General features: G+C 39.3%; 1 protein-coding gene across 5 annotated transcripts; it reads left to right on the forward strand.

Annotated features, from left to right (window-relative positions):
* Positions 1–1,532: 1,532 nt before the first annotated feature.
* Positions 1,533–14,813, forward strand: gramd2b (GRAM domain-containing protein 2B). Of its 5 annotated transcripts, none has more exons than XM_073465598.1 (14): positions 1,533–1,728; positions 6,513–6,626; positions 6,892–6,979; positions 7,424–7,493; positions 7,800–7,903; positions 9,361–9,456; positions 9,785–9,856; positions 10,224–10,313; positions 10,638–10,776; positions 11,265–11,411; positions 11,539–11,614; positions 11,781–11,885; positions 12,424–12,505; positions 13,553–14,813. In XM_073465598.1, the coding sequence occupies exons 1-14, from the start codon at positions 1,628–1,630 to the stop codon at positions 13,592–13,594; spliced, it is 1,326 nt and encodes a 441-aa protein (XP_073321699.1). In that variant the 5' UTR covers positions 1,533–1,627; the 3' UTR covers positions 13,595–14,813. The 5 variants fall into 5 exon arrangements, with proteins under 5 accessions (XP_073321699.1, XP_073321702.1, XP_073321703.1 ...); XM_073465601.1 differs by having other exon boundaries at positions 10,638–10,749; positions 13,553–13,756; XM_073465602.1 differs by lacking the exon at positions 1,533–1,728 and adding an exon at positions 5,344–5,533 and having other exon boundaries at positions 10,638–10,749.
* The last annotated feature ends 1,369 nt before the right edge of the window (positions 14,814–16,182 follow it).

Raw genomic sequence — 16,182 nt, forward strand, 5'->3', positions numbered from 1 at the left:
TTAGTCTGAGAGCCAGTTTTTGTGCCAATACTCAGAACGCTTTTGGCTTGGACCTTGTTTAAGGACACATAACTGTCAACGGCAGAAAAAATGTTGGCAATTTACATTTTCCACACATACATTGAAACGTTATGTCTTTATGCAGTAATTTTTGGTTTCTTAAGGTTCCTTTTCCTAATTTCATGTTGAGACAATGTTGTGCTTAAGGTCTTGTTAGGTTTAGGCCAACAAAATTGCTAGAATCAATGTAAGCTAAGTACGTTTCTGCAAAACCACAGATAAGTTATAGCTTTACGTTTCTTTGTGTTGCAACAATGTTTGTTTGGGTTCTATTTACTATTTCTCTCTGGTTAGGTTAAGGCAGAAAATCAACTTGGTTATGCATAGGAAAACATCATGGTTTGCCTTAAAAACACACAGTTTTGTCGCCGCAAACACAGCCAGAGATGGCCAGACTTCCCTTGGAAAATATTTTTGTATATTTATATATTTGGTCACCCTTAACACAGCTGGAAATGTCCCCAGGTCTCCTTAAAAATACCCAGTGGTTTCCCACTTACAAATGCCGAAAATCAGACTCGAACTGCAGTCGCCAGTTTGAAAGCCTTGTCAACTGTTACTCCACCGCCATCCACTCTACAACCTGATTGATGACGTGATATGGCACGTTTTGTACAAATGTCAATATGGTATGTAGCCTGTGACACATACGTGTTTTAGCTTACCTGGTTCTGTTGCCACAAATATGGCTGAAATGTCCCTATGTCTTGTTAAAAACATCCAGTGGTTTCATGCTTAGGAATGTTGAAACATCATCTTGAACAGTGGTGTCTCGCTTGGCAGCTGTCTCAGCTGTCATATTACCGCCATTCCCTCCTCCTCTTGTTCTGAATGTCAGCTCATGTACATGTAATGTGAAGGTGATACAACAGGTGTAATGCAAATGTTCATATGACGCGTATCTATTTTATCATATCCAAGTAAAATACCAATATTATATTGTGTCATCTGCTGGATAAACTGTCTTAGCTGCATCCAAAGATGAGGAGACAGCCAACTTAATATGTGCACAAAATCAAGTATCATTAAAGATAATAAGAATCGTGCATCACAAACCAACATTATACCTCCGGGGGGGGGGTATCTCTCCCAATGTTTTGGAGGGCCCCCTCTAAAATTTAACAAAATCCTTTGCCGTGAAAGTGCAAACACACACAGCTCATCCATCATTGACCAGAGTCACTGATAAGAGATTTGGGGCAGCAGGAGGAAGAGGGTTCAGTGATATGTCTACAGTATATGGCTGTTGGACACTGTACTGTCATCAAACCAAGCAAACAGAGCCACTGTACACAGTCACACACAGTAATATCATGTTTATTTTGCTGGGGTTTTGGAGGCGTGTCACTTTTTACCTCACCAATATATAGTGAGGGAAAAAAGTGAGGTACAAATACGAAGGAAATACTCCAAAGCAATGCGACATGGACGGCTGAACTGCCTGGAAACACAGTGAGGTAGAAGGTGGGTTCATTCGAATCGCAATCTACCACATGTCACAGTGAATTAATCTGATACGCCTCAGAGAAGCTGTGACAAAGTGTCAGCCAATGATCCCATCGCTGCAATGAGCTACAGCGCAGACAACTCGTTGCTATTGAAAAGGAAGAACACAATGTCCAAATCTCACTGTACTGCGTTCAACACAACTGGACATCATTATCACCGGTAAGAAAACCTTTTGTTGAAATTGTTATCTGTGAAAACTTCAGTGTTTTGTAAAAGTGAGATCGGCCTCAGAATTGAGGTCTAGAAATCTAATCCCAACAGCGTTTGTTCTCTTTGAATAGAAATAGGAGAGTGTTGAAATTTGTTGTTTGTAGTCTTAAATGAGCAGGCTACTTCACCATGAATGCCACACAATTGCACCAAAATTGATGCAGCAGAACCAGAGATATTGTCTCTTTCACCCCTTCGCCAACAGCATGGAACCCGTCCAGTTCCTGTTCACCATTTGGAGCATTTTGACCAAAATGTAACTGTTTCAGAACCAGGTTGGCTCCCAGCTTGAACCAACAATAGCAGGTTTTCCTTGACCTGAAGTGAAACCAGGGTAGTAAAATGGCTCCGCTCCACACCAGTGGAAACACGGGCTAGTCCGCTTGATAACACCAGAATCTTGAACGAAACCGGTTCAAGAACAAGAGCTAATTTGATGGGAAATGGGTATTTTATTACATGCATTTTTCTAATCAAAACCTGGTGCCTACATTACCCACAGTGCAACAGTTCGGTCAGAGATTGGGGTGTGTTTTGCTAGTAGCAGCTAACGTCGCCTGGAGCCTGCAGCAGAGATGATTAGCGAGCTACAGAGGCTTGGTGAGCTGACTTCTTTCAAACCCCACAGCTCCAGATCTTTTCATTTTCAAACTTGTAGTCTTCCGACCCAACGGACACAGATACATGTGACATCACTTGAGGACATATATCAGACTTCACTCAGCTTCCTCTGGGACCACAAAAGGTTTCGACATTTTTTTTCACATATGCAGTGAGACTCCACATTACCTAGCACATTTCTAGGCCTGTCATTCTGCAGATTACAGTCAGTCTCAAAAGTGTCCAGTAAACCCAGTTTGACCTGAGCTTCTCTTTGCAGCTCATGCTGCCTGTTCCACTGCCATGAAAGAAACACATTCATAATTTATAGGACAGTGGTTCCCAAACTTTTTCCCTCAGGCTCCCATTTTGCAGATAAAAATGTTCTTGATTCCCCCACCTCCCAACTTCACCCACATAGATACTCTCTCTCTCCCACACAAACACACTGCATTTCAGGACTGCATTTCTGTTTCCAACTTTGGGGAAAGATCTCTTGGAAATGGTTAAAATAGAGTCTAATTCTTTATTTCCATCCCGAGCTGCAGTTCATACAGTTTGTGTTTGTGTTTCAAAGGGCATCTAGTCTCTGTTTACACACCACAACATGTGTGCAGAAGACTCAGTCTGCAGGAATGATTATTCATGTCACAACATCTTAAACAGAATGAGTCCAAGCAACTAAAGTGGATGACATTTCAAATTTCTTTTCCACAGCAGGTGTCCAGCACTGGCTGTTGTAGCATTAAATAGTAATTATTGTATTTCAAAGAAATGTGTAATACATTATTTATTTGGAGTAAATAAGAAATGAAGACACACATAAAGAACACGGTGACAAAAAAATGAGAATACCGGCAATATATACAGAATGACAATACAATACTCGTCACGAAGTAATGAAGGAAATGAGAAAAAAAAATGACTCAGCAATGTTGAAAATACAACGACGAAAGACCGATGGGAAAAAGATTTGGCAAACAAATCAACACTGTTTGTATTTCAAAGTGCAGCATGTCGTGTGGGTATATTGGTGTGTGTGTGTGTGCGAGTGTGTGCGTGTGTGTGTGTGTGTGAGTCAGTCATGAGAGAAATTGACACAAGGACACAATAAATACTAGAAAATATCTGGCAGTCAATAACACTGTTGAAGGTTTGTCTCACCCACTTCTTTAAAAGATGGTTCAAGGGTTCAGTCTTGGTCTAAAGGTTGATGTTAGAATTAGATTTAGATTTGACAAGTACAAACATTTATCTGAAAATTAACCTCACCATAATAACAGACAGTCACTGTTCTTAGAAATTGTTCAGCAGGAAAACCCTGTTAAAAACCACAAACCATGTTTTTACAATCTGTTAAACATACAAAAGATCATTAGTGGGTGAGCTATAGACGTGTTGGTACAGTAGGTGTATTTTTTCACTTTGGTCAGAGCCAGGCTAACTGTGCTTTCAGTCTTCATGCTAAGCTATGCTAACCACTTTCTGTCTGTAGCTCCACACTTATTGACTTTATAGAATATAGACAAAGCTCCCTAGGCTGAAAGTGAAGCCAACGCTGAATGGCCAGCAGGGAGCATCCCGACTGGTTTCAGCAGCGCCACCCTTGCATCCAAATATGGTCACTTCTGGCTCAAAAAAACAATATAGCGAGGCCCATAATGCCAAACAAAGCCTGCAGGACCAGTGCTGTGCTTTGAAGACAATTTTCCATAGTGGCCAAACTGTAATTACAATATCAGGTGATGCACAGGGGCTCAAAAAGACTGTTCCCCATGAGCTAACATTGTGAAAGAAGTGGCTGTAAAATGGTGGATGCTTTTTTTTAAAGCATCACACCCCCTACAAAATGACTCGTTCACTGTGTGTGTGTGTGTGTGTGTGTGTGTCTGTGTGTGTGTGTGTGTGTGTGTGTGTGTGTGTGTGTGTGTGTGTGTGTGTGTGTGTGTGTGTGTGTGTGTGTGTGTGCAACATAAACTGGCTGAGTCAGGAAATGCTGAAATGACGAGAGAATGACACATAAACACTGATCGAGAAACTTCATAACATGTTTGTTGTCTGTCATTGTGGCCCAGTGGCCCACAGCTGATATCATTCAACTCAGATTACACACACACACACACACACACAGGAGCAGGATACTAGCTGGATCATATATCCATATTCAAGCTACATTTACACAGGAACTAAACATCTGCGGGGAGAATTCAACGATTTCACACAGTTAGAGGCCGTTATTCTCTGTCTTTTCAGTGTGTGTGTGTGTTTGTATTTGGCCTCTTTGCTCCAGAGTGAATAATGACAGCTTTTGTGAGGATTTTCATTTCATTTCACTGTAATCAGCGGTAGTTGTGTATGACCAACAACTACCAGGAGGCATCTGGCACTGACTTCTCTACTTGCCTGACAAAAACCAACAAAAACTCACAATTTCATAATTTCACTGAACTGTTACGGTAAAGGACTGCCGTCAGTACAAAGTGATACAACAGATGTTTACTTGCCTGACCATCCTGCAGTTAAATATATATATAATTGTAATGGTACAATGTATATGAACAAAGGGAAGCTGATCAGATTACAACCTGTTTGTGCAACCATGAAAGGTAAAAACGGAAAAGGAAGGAGAAGAAAGTTTAGTTCCCATGTAAACTGAGCCAGAAGGGGCCACATGGGAAAACACCTTGTTTCACTGACACCAAATATCTCAACTTTTTCTACCTGCCAAGGTTTTACGTGAATAGAGCAGAAAAGAATAAGACATGATTTTAAAGTGTACTGCAACGTCAAAGAGGGCAAAATGAAACTCTCTAAACAAAGCTGGGTAACATGTCACTGATCAAAGGTTTAAATGCTCTCTCTCACACACACACACACACACTGCACCCTGTCCTGCTATCTGATTGGCTGTGACACGAGAGACTAGGAGGCCCAGCAGACACTCCCACAGGCAGGTGAAGTAACAGAGGATCAGGCTGCAGGGTCAGCTCACCCTGCCTCTCAGTTCTCGTGGCAGAAGACAGACAGACGGGTATTTTTGTTGGTAAAAACTGTTTAGCGTGATGATAGAACAGTGTGTGAACCGGCAGACCTCGCAGGAAGATGCCAGGAAGGGAAACAGAGGAACTGCAAAGCGTGAGGACAGGGATTATCAGTGAGTTTGTGACTGTAAACCAACTCAAAGAGAAGATTTTTACATTTAAAGCAATATGCTGGAGATGATGGTGTAAGTTGTTGTTGTAATAGTAGTGATAGTACTGTTAGTATGCCAGTAGTAGTAGTAGTAGTACTTACATGTTGGCAAGTTGTAAAATTAGTTCAAGTAATAGCTGTTATGATATGATTGTCAGTGCTGAAAGAACCAGTCGATGAATCCGTTTTTTTTAAATAAAAAAATAAAATAAAATAAATGGTTGTTACAACGACATCAACTGCTAGGTCAGCCGACAGGCCATTTGATTATAAAAGATAATATTAGTCCTTATCTTTGTGTAAAGTCTCTTGACCTTAAGCATATCTTTGAACAATAAATGTCGAAGATATGTTTAAGGTCATGAAGAAATGTCCCCATTAAATAGTCTGTCCACCAGAGAGCAGAGTTCAGATTATTTTGTGTACGAAAATAGGAGAATCAAACAATCAAATGTTTTTTTTTTTATTCAATTATATGTTTAGGTTAAAAAAAAAGGAACATCAGCTGATTCTATTATTGGACTCAAATATCTATATACGTATCAGTGTCAAAAACTCATTGTGAGTCAGACTATAATATCTATATTTGTCATTACCGTATGTCTCCATACAGTGTCTTAACACTGGGAAAGGTTTGTGAACGGTTGGTTAATGTTATTATAAAATACCATGCTGTTAACAAGATTCAGTTGAGTTCTTATAACTCTTATTTTCTCCGATATCATTAAGTGGAGAATGGATTTAAACCCACACTAAACCTCAATTATATACACTACAAGATTCAGTTACCTCACTGAGAATTAAGATGCTATTGATCCTGATGTTTCCTTCCATGTACTGTGCATCCGTTCTCTAATCTCTTGCTGTTTCTGTTGCTGCTAAAAGAAGTATTTTGAATAATGTTGCATCATGTCAGACTGTTGTTTTCTTTCTGTCTGCAGTTCAGACTTAGAAAACATGGAGGAGCGGCTGAGATATGAGAAGATGGTCAGTGAGTCTCTACATGCCGATCCGGAACAGGAGCTCTCAGGCAGGAGGAAACCAGCATTAGTCAGGTAAACAACAGTGTCACCTGCTTATTATATATATATATATATATATGTGTGCGTGTGTGTATATATATATATATATATATATATATATATATATATATATATATACATATATATATATATATATATATATATATATATATATATATATATATATATATATATATATATATATATACAATATATGCCATTATGTAAGGTGTAATATAACTGTTAATTTGATCTTATATCAGTTGTGTAATAAGTTAATGGATTTTTCTGCCTGCAGATCAAAGACCTTTGACCACTCCCTGCTGACACAGGTCCAGACAGAATCAGACCCCAAGTTAGAGAGGAAGAAATCTCACTACAGCCAGGTGAGCGTTAAGTAAACTATGATACGTATTTTATTACACCTATAAACATTACAGCATGAGGTCGATCAGGCAGCTGTTTTTACAGCTGAATGATATCAGATGTCATTTCTGCTGTCTGGCCTTTTTTTTATACCAGTTGTCCATTGATCCTTTATTTCACAGTAACTGATATTGATGTGCAGATTTGATGTTAATGATTTTTAGTAAAAAAATAATAAAAATTGGACATTCAAAACCTTAACCATTGCCAAGTCTGAGCCACTTTTATAGCTTCTCAGTTATAATCAATACTCACATTGTGTGTTCCAGTGGGTTTTCCATGCGTACACAAGCATCATTCAGCAGTCAGTGTGACCATGTTACTGCATTCTAACTCACTAAGTGTGTGTGTGTGTGTGTGTGTGTGTGTGTGTGTGTGTGTGTGTGCTGTGTGCTGTGTTTCAGCTTTCTAAGAGCAACTGCCAGTACCATAAAATATTTAAGGAAATCAGCAAAGAGGAGCAGCTCAGACAGAGTAAGTCTTTAATGATCACAACTATCCTCTCCACCTTAAATACTGAATGAGGGATTAGATAATAGTTGGACATCTGATACCTTAAACACTAGATGATGACCTGAAAGAAAGGTTCATGTTTTTTGAAGTCTTAAAACAGGATGCACATGGCTGCAGGTTGATTGTGAATAAAACATAACACAATCTTTCTTGGATCCCAACACTGTATTTGTCTTTTCTTTTCCCCCCCATTGAACTAAAACTTTAAAAAAAGAAGTGTTTTGCAGTTTTCCCTCAGCAACCTGATGCTCTTTACCTGTTTGTCAGGTTACACCTGTGCTCTACAGAAAGACATCCTCTACCAGGGACGAATGTTTGTATCTGACCACTGGATCTGCTTCCACTCCAAGGTGTTTGGCAAAGACACAAAGGTATCGTAAAGTGGGGCAGAGTGTACTTTTTGTGTGTGTCGCTGGGAATATCGAGCCGCAACATTGCTGTTGAAGTGTAATCTTAAGCTTTCTGTCCCACGCCAGTATCTCAAACACAGGCTTCAGTGTAACAGATTGAATGCGTTTTCTGATGATGTACGAAGGCTGAGTGTTATCACAGCTTTGTGGTGAATAGTGATGTGCCAACAGCAGCAGGTTTGATTTGATGAGAGATGTCGGCCTGAATTATTAACAGAAAACTGTCAGCGGAGAGCACAGATGACAAGAAACAGTATTTTTTATCAAAACACATTTTGTAGATCATCTACTCGACACTCAAGAACATGTAAACATGAAAAAGAGGAGGTTAGTGAGGTGAAACAAGTACAAGACGTTCTTTTAACTTCTTATCATTTTATTGAACTTTGTATTTTACTTCCATAGTCCTTTGAGTTTGCAGATATCTAATTTCCCAGAGCACAACAAGTCAGCACAGTTTAAACAAACTTATTTGTGATAAACAAGATTACAGGAAGATTAAAACAAACAAACAAAACACAATATGAGGTTCAAACATTGTGTGGGTTCAGTGGGTGGGAAGCCAGTGAGGGATCATGTTCCCTCAGGGACTGTAGGACCAAGGATATCAGACTTTATCAGAAAAAAATCAGTGTTCTTTGATAAATATTTCAAGAATAATTTGACAGAAGAGTTTGTACCTACTGGTTACTTGTGGAACAAGCTGTCAAGCTGCTTTATTTTCCATGCTAACCACTAACATGCAGATGCTAGTGTCCTAGGAGCCCTTATTCAGGAGATGTCTTGTATCAACTCATGTCTAATGATGACTAAAGAAAATGCCACATATACTGCACTACTGCACTGTACTTCTCGTTTTTCTACTCAGGCAGCAGGGGCATTCTTTTAAAGGACTCTCTGTAACAATGTCTTGCAATTTACATGAACTAATCACTTTTTTATTAGCCATATGTGAGCGTTTTTTAACATTATGTGAAAAATGAGACCTTCCCCGTCTCCCACGGTTACCGATACAAGCCTGTGGATGATGTGTTATGTAGTTGTAGCTGCTGGACTGTGGATTTCTTTGTGAAGGACTCAGGTCGGATTCACCGTGACACTCCATAGGATGTAATTTTATGTTATGTTATGTTTAAGTTCTCCAGTGCATCTCTCTGATCAGCTAACAGAGAGCAACAGCAGCTAACATCAGTTCAGCCATGGAGTCTGCTAACTTCCAGCACAACACAGCAGTTCCACAGAGCCCCTTTAAAGGTCAAAAGTCAATAAAGTTTTGAGGTGGAGTGAGCTGCTGTGTCTGGAGGTCTTCTCTCATATAAGGCTGCAATAGGTTTATGCCAATGCAATCAGTTTTAATTAATTTTACTTTGGTTCTGAGAAATAAATGTTATATCATCCTGGTGGTTTGTCTGTCCCAGATTGCCATCCCGGTGATGTCCGTCACTCACATCAAGAAGACCAAAACCGCCATCCTGGTGCCAAATGCTCTGGTGATCGCCACCGCAAACGACAGGGTGAGAAGGACCCTGTTTCATCATGATTTCATAGCTCACACATGGACACTTGGCTCCATACACTGTCAGCAATTCCTCCTTTAAAATCAAACTCATTACCTGAATTATTCGCCTTTTGCTTCAGAGCTTATTCGTCCAACATAACAACACCACAAACGTGCAAGGGCTAATTTTCTGTCTATATAAGTGTACAGTTTAATAACTTTGGTCAGTTCCTGAGCCACGTTAGAGGACTAGCACCCAGTCAACGCTATCATCTCCAAATATTTGTCACACACCAAAAAAACCTGTAAACTTGACAGTAAAACAGTTGTGTTTTCTGTTGCAGTACATGTTTGTGTCGTTCCTGTCCAGAGACAACACCTACAAGATCTTGATGTCCGTCTGTTTTCATCTGGAGGTAGGACAGACTTCTCACATGTAGCCATAACCTTTTCCTTACTTACTGTGAGAAGATCACCAGTAGAAAACCTAAATGCATATTTTTACAATATTGAATTCTTTGAGCTTTTTGTCTTTAATCAAACACGAGTAACTAAAGTCAGAGATACATGACAATGATGTTTAAACCAAATAAAAAATAAACTGGCAACTGAGATGTTTAAACAGCTCGGTGTTTGTTTGATTGTTACATAAAACCCGTGCTGGCGTTAATGTCACTACATACTCTTTTTACACCACCCAGCTGTATCTAAATCAAAACTTTGAAACTTTTTCGAGCTGCGAAATGTGCTGTATCTGATTGTATGTGGTATGTTGGTGTACAGGAGAAGAGTCCGTGCAGCAGTCCGATCCCCTCCTCAGCTGAGATCAGCTTCCGAGGTCAGAGGTCACCTCTGCCGCCTCGCTTCCCTCTGGTAGGTCAGAAACATCCTCCCCAAAATCACTTAAACAACACAACAGTGTGCAACATGATGGATGTACTACTGATAATATGCATAACTCAGCCAGTCACATCACTTTTTGTATTGCTTATATAACAAAATATGTGGTTTTGGATGTTCTTCCCAGTCAGTCTGATGTTTTGTATGTAAATGTTAATGTATTTATTAACCCACTGAACTTCAGACATACTTCTGACTTGTGATCCTTACACCTAACAAACATGTAACAGGATGTAAAAACTGGATTTTAGGCGGTCAATAAAAAAAAAGTGACGTGATGTCTGTGCATCTGTGAAGAGTTTTCCAGGTGATTTCGGCGATCTTGATGGAGCAGTCAGACAGAGGAGGCAGGAGATGGAGGAGAGCAGCAGCTCTGACTCCCAAACCCACGACTACGAGAAGATTGCAGGTATCACAACCAACCAATCAGAAACAGGTTAGCTAAAAATAATTACCAAAGGTTCATATTTTTTAGGATATGTCTCATGATACTTATCTCTAGCTATTAAAAAAATCAATCAGCTTTTACTAAATTAACAAACACATGCATTCAGGCTTTCAAAATAGCGGAAACGGGGACACATATTCAGCATTGCACTAGGTATCGAGGACTATTCATTACACTGCCTGAGAAAAGCTCAAGAGAAAAGATCAAGAGTAGAGGAAGGAAAGCAGCAGGACACAAACCACTGTTAAACTACAAGGGGGGGAAAAGATGGCCATTGTTTCTTAGTCTCCAGTGGAGTTCATTTACCAGTTGCCACTTGTAGTTCCTTGTAGGTTTCCCAGGGCTGATCCAAACTGAGGGCGCCGCTAGATGGCAATACCAAAACAAAGCCAGTGTCTTGCTCAAGCAGGATGAAATATCTGCTCAAAGTCAGGTTGAAAAGGGTTTAAATTCTTATGGTTTCTTCCATCCTGCAGGGTTCCCTGTTCCTCCGTTTCTGGATGTGGTGAAGCACACAGACAGCTCAGCTCCTCCTGAACATGTGGACCATCAGCACAAAGTGAAGAACCAGCATCAGAACCAGCAGAGCTCAGACAACAAGCAGCACGACGCACACCCCACTGGTACGGATATAGTCCTGTCTGGCGTATCAGTTGGAGACAGTATGAAGGAGCTGAGAGGTTTTGATGAAGTCTGTAATCCTCCAGATTAATGTCAGTTTAACAAACTGGTTATTTCATCTGTTTCCAGGCTCGGAGCTGGTGACCGACAGCAGGCCTGCCAAACCACTTTCTCTCAACACTGTGCTGTTTGTCTACCTGTTTCTGTGAGTTTACAGCTATTCATTCATTCATTCATTCATTCATCTATTCATTCATTCATTCATTCATTCATTCATTCATTCATTCGTTAATTCATTCATTCATTCATTCATTCATTCATTCAATCAATCATCATCAATCTTCATTTCTAGTATGTGTGTGTTTTCTCAGAGTGTGTGTCCTGGTCCTGTCTTCCTGTTACCTGGCCTTTAAGATCGTCTCATTGGAGCAGAGACTGACGACACTCGGCTCCATCAGCGAGTTAACCCACCAGGAGTGAGTTCACTCAGCTTGTTCAGAGAGTCGAGGAAAACCACTTGGAAAATCGTGGAGATCACATAAAGCAGTTTGAAAGAGCTTGATAAACATCATTATTCAAAGTTTTGAATAATGAGCGAGCCACAGTGAGAACAGCTCTGTTCCAAGGCTGAATTCATTTGTTATTTGCGAGATCTCAAACATCAGCGGGATTTTGAGTGTAGTTTCTTTTGTCAGGAAGAGAATCTGGAAATTCTACTTTCACTTCAGCTCTCTACATGCACCTACTAGTTATTACAGATAAAAGTATTAATGCTCACACTACAGCCACAAGTGTTTCGTTTCCCTCCAAAGTGACAATGATCTGATGTTTTCTAGCAAAGTGTTAACGCCAAAAGGTACCTTGAGGCACAGTATTATAATGTGGATCATGAGGACTGCAAAATACAAGATTACACGATTGTGCTCTTTATGTTATTGATCCTGGTTGGTTACAGATATGTCTATCTTTTCTGAAGATATTCAAACTTTGTCCTCTATTGTTTGATTTTCCTAGAAATGACTTCCTGCAGGGGAGTGACGTGAACACAGAGCTTTTCTCTGAACTGCTGACTATCAACCTGATGAAGCTGGAGAAGGTCAGTCTGTACTTGTGTGTCTTCCATGTAACATTTAAGATAGAGGAAGAATGTATACCCATTACCTCCCTATTTTCCAAGAAATCTTGTTGGTTTATCAGGTTTGAAATACAAACAGTTGCCAGTGCAGAAATTTGGGGATTTCTTGAACAAAAAAGTTTTTTTTCCAGCTTCATAATCTCAATTATTGCAAAGCAGACAGTCGGTAAACTTGTGTTAGGGATGTTTTCACCTCGCCAGTTTCCAGAGAGCAAAGTGTAACCAGAAGCTTGTTGCCATTAATCAAACATTTATAGTCAGTGATCTGTTCATAGAGCGGCGTGGACGTCATCTGTAAGAAGAGCTTGTCTCTCATCCATCAGTCTGCACTTGGTGTGTCTGGGCAACATTAACATTTCAGGCTGACATTCGTCTCCTGACACAGAGCAGCAGGCGACAGTCTCATCAGCAAAAATGTATCAAGACTCAAAATTGGATCAGATTGTAATTGAGGCTGTATCCACTAGATCTAGCTGCAAATGTGTTATTTTCTATATGAAAAATAGGAGCCTGATAGAAAAACAAGCAGCTGGGGAGAAATAAACCTCAGGGGGCCGAGACAAATAACAACAGGGAGGATGGAGCTCAAGTTAGCTAATCAAGTGAAAGAAGAAGCAAACAATAAATTAATAAATAAACAGAATACAGAAAGCTAAAGAAAACAACAATTTATGTCACCATGAACATGAAACTAAAGGGATAGTTCAACATTTAATGATGACGATAAGATTGATATCAATCTCATGTCTGTGTTTGGTAGTGTAAATAGTGCAAATACTTTTAAGGTTCTTGTTTCTTATCTATATTGTTGATATTGATTCTACTGCTTTTCTACTTATATTTTTATATATTTTTTACTTATTTATTACTGCTGTTTTATTTGTTGCTCTCTATTTTTGCTATCCCCTTTGCTGCTGTAATAATGCAAATTCCCCCCATTGTGTGACTAATAAAGGATTATCTTGTGTCTTACAGTGTGGAGTTAACACACGTTGTCTGTTGTTCCAGGTACAGAAGAACCTGCAGAGACTGCTGGATGAAGCTAGCTGAACGTGCTGGAAACCAGTATATTATCTGGGAAGTTCTGTAAATAACCTGGAAATATATAGTCTATTATAGTGGATGTAAGAACCTGACAAAGCTGAGATGTATTGGACTGATATGAAAGCCAGGAAAATGATGATACAGTAAATACTGGTGAAAGTAACTTAACACCGGACTAAAGAGCAGTGTTTCACTTTGGAAAATCTCACGTGTAACCACACCCAACAATGAGGTCATTGTGTACTGACACGATAGAGCTCTACATCACTGCAGCGAGGTGAGAGTTAAACAACTGGAGGTCAGTAAAGACAAGATTTCAGAGTGGCTCTACCAGCTGTAATTACAAACCAACCTGTGATTAACGTTTCATCGCCTGAACAGGAATCGAACATCCTGGTAGAATTTTAAATCTAATATTGTAACAGTATTTTTTTAGCAAAAGTTGTAATATTTTAAAGAATCTGACATTTCAAGAGTTAACCTTTGGAGCACAGTAATTAGAGTTTTCTCTCTGTTGTATTTTCTTTTAGCTACAGTTGCTGCATTTACTTACAAAGCAGTGAAAGGTTGGACATTTTTGGTCACATTGGATTCACTCAGGCCTGCGTGTGTTAACAGTAAAGTGCATCTGAGAGATCAAGGTTAAGTTCTCAGCGCTGACGGATCACATTGATGTTCTGGGTCAACTGAAATAGCAAACAGAAATGTGTTTACATGATGACATTTTGGACTGAAAACCAGCTCTGGACTTTAGCCCACACCGACTTGGCTGGAATTGTTTTCATAGATAGTGTAGAGACACAACTCTTGACTGGGTTTTCCTCATGTTTACATCGTGCTGCCTAAGAGTTTTACGTACTGTCATTTCCGATGTGGAATAGAAATGCATAAAAACTACAGCGCAATATAGGAGTGAGACCTTTTCCCACTGCGGGGACTTAACAACCCTGTAATCTCATAAAGTGGCTTTAAAACTTACTGTTTTTTGTTCACGATGGTTAAATTAACTGTATGTATTGATGTATCAACTTGACATGCTGTCCCACATGTGTAAACTTCCTGAAGCGACTTCTGATTACGAACTGTCTAGCAGGGAATCATACAACTGACTGTTACAGACTGTGATTTGTAAATATTAGAAATTATAATTAGAAGGTCTTAACTTTTATTTCCTCTGTTGGGGAATAGAGTTTTATTTTGAAATAAAGTTTTATTTTTGCTGTTATGTCTCTGCTTTTTGTTTTCTCTTTGTTATATATTTGCCACATTCTGTGTTGAAATGCTGCCACCCGAGGTTACATTTTATTTATTGCTGTTTAACAGTTACTACCATTTACTTTATGCTATTTAGGTCATATGGGAGTTACTTTGCCCCAGTTTGTGCCTCTGATGTAAGAATAGTTTCAGGTCAATAGATCAAACAATTATTAACCAGTGATGTTTGAGAAGCCCAGAATGTCAGTTTAAAACTCTTGGTTTCAGTAGGATGGTAGGATTTTTCTATTCCCCAAAGACTCTTTTAATCACTTGTATGAAAAATATTACATCATAAATATTTTCATTCTCAAACAGAGGTGCAATCTGGGGAACAAATTGAGGCTAGGGAGCTAATGGCATGATCTGACCAACTCTACCTCTGATTGGCTTACCCTGATCCTAACCAATCTTACTCCTCATGCCTAAACGTAACCAACCCAATCAATGAAGGAAGCGAGTACTAGCCAATCAACGGCAGCATAGGGTGGGTCGATACTTTGCTACCTTGTGAAAAAAATAAAAATTGCCTACCACGCCACACAAAGGTAGGAGCAGTTACTCCAGAAGAGCTGAAGTCGAGAAAAAATGAATTAACATAAAGGTTTGGAAAAACGTGGAGACAGAGAACTGATAGGTTATCAAAGTATCAACAAACACCGTTTGTTTTTTCAGCTTTGAAATCAATATAACACATTAATTTACACCTAAATACATTTTAATAAATCATTTAAAAGAAGCTCAACCACAACAAACTAGAGCAATAAACTGATCTGGCAGTCGCTGCTACTCTGCTGAGCTAACATTAAGCTCATTACATTTTTAAGTAGGAATAACTTTGCTGTCTTTATCTGTTGGATTTAGCTTCGGCCTCACAAACTAAAATACAAAGATGTTAATTAACCAACACACACACATTAAAATGCAACACAATAGACATGTAGTGAGAATGAAACAGGCCCTCAAGAAGTTGATTTGTTGCTGAGAGTTTGAAGAAGACATTGAAACCTCAATGATATAACAGCCAATCTAAGACAATTAAAAGAAGAACAAAATGAGACCCTGGTCAGTTTCACTTCACTGATTGATTCCCAAAGTGTCTTCTTGTAATCCTACCCACTACCCACCATGCACTGGGAGGTTTCTAAGGCGACCCTGACAGTCAACAAACATGGCAGCTGCTGCAGGGAGCTCACACCAACATGAGTGAGTAATGTTTCTGATTTTTTTCACTGAAAAGCAAACTGTCAAAACCACATTAAAAATGAATTCAGATGTGATGGGAACATTTTTACTCCAGTTTAAATAACTCAGTGGTTTGTTGTTTTTATCTGTTGGCT

Source organism: Pagrus major, chromosome 5 (genome assembly GCF_040436345.1).
Source record: "Pagrus major chromosome 5, Pma_NU_1.0".
NCBI classification, from domain to species: domain Eukaryota; kingdom Metazoa; phylum Chordata; class Actinopteri; order Spariformes; family Sparidae; genus Pagrus; species Pagrus major.

What these genes read in the sequence shown, in the direction of transcription:
- gramd2b (XM_073465598.1), top strand. Translation starts at nt 1,628, where the DNA reads ATGAGCTACAGCGCAGACAACTCGTTGCTATTGAAAAGGAAGAACACA. An exon ending in AGAGGAGCAGCTCAGACAGA is followed by an intron (nt 7,494 to 7,799) that starts GTAAGTCTTTAA and finishes CCTGTTTGTCAG; the next exon opens with GTTACACCTGTGCTCTACAG. An exon ending in TCGCCACCGCAAACGACAGG is followed by an intron (nt 9,457 to 9,784) that starts GTGAGAAGGACC and finishes TTTCTGTTGCAG; the next exon opens with TACATGTTTGTGTCGTTCCT.